We start from the raw sequence: 2558 nt of genomic DNA on the forward strand, positions 1-2558 counted from the left end.
TTGGATTTATCCTCCAACTGTGGTTTTGGTACACTAACTGTTAGAACACCATCAGATGATAAAGTTGAAACCACTTTGTCGGAATCATACCCTTTGGGTAAAGAATAACGACGCACGAAATGACGCGAAATATAACCATGATTATCCGCACGTTCTTCATGCTTGCCTTCGACAATGATATGCTTGTCGACAACTTTAACGTTCAATTCGCTCGGTTTGAATTGAGCCACATCCATGCAAACTTGGAAACCATCTTTGCCGATAGTTGATACTGGTCCGCCATTTTGTTGCATATTACGACGTACCAAAGGACGATTGTAGACGCCTAATGGCATGGCGTGTGCAGCAATCGCATCATGGTGACGACGTGGCTGATGTTGAACATGATGAGGATGTAATCCAATACCAAAATCATAGAATGGATTATGCATCTCATGATCCAAATCATCTAACATGCTCAATATTAGCGACATTTTAATTCTTTGGTTATTTCAGATAGAACTTGCTTCAAACAAACTTTCACAATCTGCTTTATACTTGAAACTGTTTTCTTGCCGACGTTTGCTCTGCTTTTATACGCAAATTTGCGCTGAAAAAAATTCTAGCAAAAGCATCTAGAAGAGTGTAGAAATTATTTAACAAAATCACTCAAATCAACAGTTTCAAAATGAGAGAGCGAGTACTCTTTGGGAGAAAGAATAAAAATGCCGGCCGGTATTTGCTTTTATGTATTTCAAACTTATTTACCAGAAAAGGAAAATACCTTTAACACATAAAAATGTACATATGTACATACATATATAATTATATTATCTTAAATTATGTCTATGTCTATAAACTGAATACATATTTATGCGCATACATACACTTTTATATATGTATGTACTTATTTACATACATATATAAGTTTTTATGCTGTACCGTAGAGTTCAAAGAAGTCCAGTTGTATATTTCGGCACAAATACGCATAATAGTACGCATAATATACATTTGTAACTTGAATTTGTGATTTTATTTAATAATAATACTTCAACTATATACATACATATGTAAAACTAAATAATCGAAATCAGTATGTATTAAAAGAGCTTATTTTTAAATATGCAGTGAGAGCAGTTTCAAATGAGAGCAAACTTTTTATATAGTTGAGTTGAGTCAATTTGAAGCGATGATGCTGAATAAAGAGTAAATTGTAAAATTGTTCAAAGTTCCTCTTCATCATATGCAAAAACAAATTTATTGTTAATGGATGAATGATTTATTAAATGAATAAAAAAATTAAATTTCCACAAACATTTTATAAATCCTACTATATAAAGCAATTTAAAACATAATTGTTTATTTTAGCTTTCATGTACTTGTACTAAAATACTTGTACTTACTATAAGAATATTCTTAACACTAAAGTTTGATGATCTAAGGTGACCAGCTTTTTAGAAGAAAGTTAATGGGAAGCAATGTTTACCTTAACGACTTTAATGTACATGTATACATACATATCTCGGGAAACATAAACCAAAACTGGTCAAGTGTGATTAGATGCAAAGCAAGCCCAAATGTTTACATATACATATAGCCCAGCCATATGTTTTAATTTTAGTCTTAACTATATTCAATTATATATACAAAATTACTGAATTAACCAAGTTTTCTACTTACAGCAAATTGTTAATAAAAAAAATTTTTTATTTAAAACGATTCGAATTTCAAGTCATCACTTAACTTGTTACGAATCAATACAAAAATATTTTTACCGCAGACATCCTTCTCCTTCCTTTTCGAAGAAGATTAATTTTTAAAATCAAACTATAAAAAAAGAACATTCTTAAAAGTTATATGAAGAATCCCTCTTTTTGACCGGAACGAAGTCGAATTTGGGAAATAATATCTAGAGCAAAAATGTTTATCTATTTATTTGTTGTATATTAATGAATACATGAAACTTGTATCTCTTATAATTAAAATCTCTTAACCATATAAGATCTTAGTTTTTACATTTTAATCCATTATTGTCAAAGACTTAGATGTCTTGGAAAAAAAAGATTTTCAGATTTGAGCTCATAAGTCCCAAATTAAACTAATGTCATTCAAAATAAATCAAAAAAAGGATTTATTATCGCAGAATATAAAATAAGCTTAGCATATTATATGGTGAAATTAAAGTCGAACGACACTTTATAGAACCAGCAGTAAATGGTTTATTCAGTAGAAGTACTGATTTGGGTACAAGCATATATCTGGATGCATACGATGAATCGACAGAGTTTTCAACACGGATAAACAATGCTCTTCCATATTCCAACATTGTAGCATTTAAATAAAATCATAACCAAAAACATTTGTGTGTGATGTTATATTAGGCCTATAGTTGCTTAAATATACGCAAAACAACAACACTACTTTCTCTGTCTAAGCACCTAGTTGTGAAGTGGCCAAGTATGTTAGCCAGTAAAGAATAAAGGATTACCAACGCAACATGTGAACTATTGTGAACGTTCATTAGAAATCTCAACGAATATTCCAATCATATGTCAGAAGTTTGTAAACAAAAATGCAAA

General features: G+C 30.5%; 1 protein-coding gene across 1 annotated transcript; it reads right to left on the reverse strand.

Annotated features, from left to right (window-relative positions):
• Nucleotides 1-2: 2 nt before the first annotated feature.
• Nucleotides 3-555, reverse strand: LOC119681570 (heat shock protein 26-like; the record flags this gene model as incomplete). Its single annotated transcript, XM_038094812.1, has 1 exon — nt 3-555. A coding segment is annotated over exon 1 (471 nt), but the record flags the coding sequence as incomplete, so codon positions are not given.
• Nucleotides 556-2558: the final 2003 nt, after the last annotated feature.

This window comes from Teleopsis dalmanni, chromosome 1 (genome assembly GCF_002237135.1).
Source record: "Teleopsis dalmanni isolate 2A chromosome 1, ASM223713v2, whole genome shotgun sequence".
In the NCBI taxonomy this organism is placed as follows: Eukaryota; Metazoa; Arthropoda; class Insecta; order Diptera; family Diopsidae; genus Teleopsis; species Teleopsis dalmanni.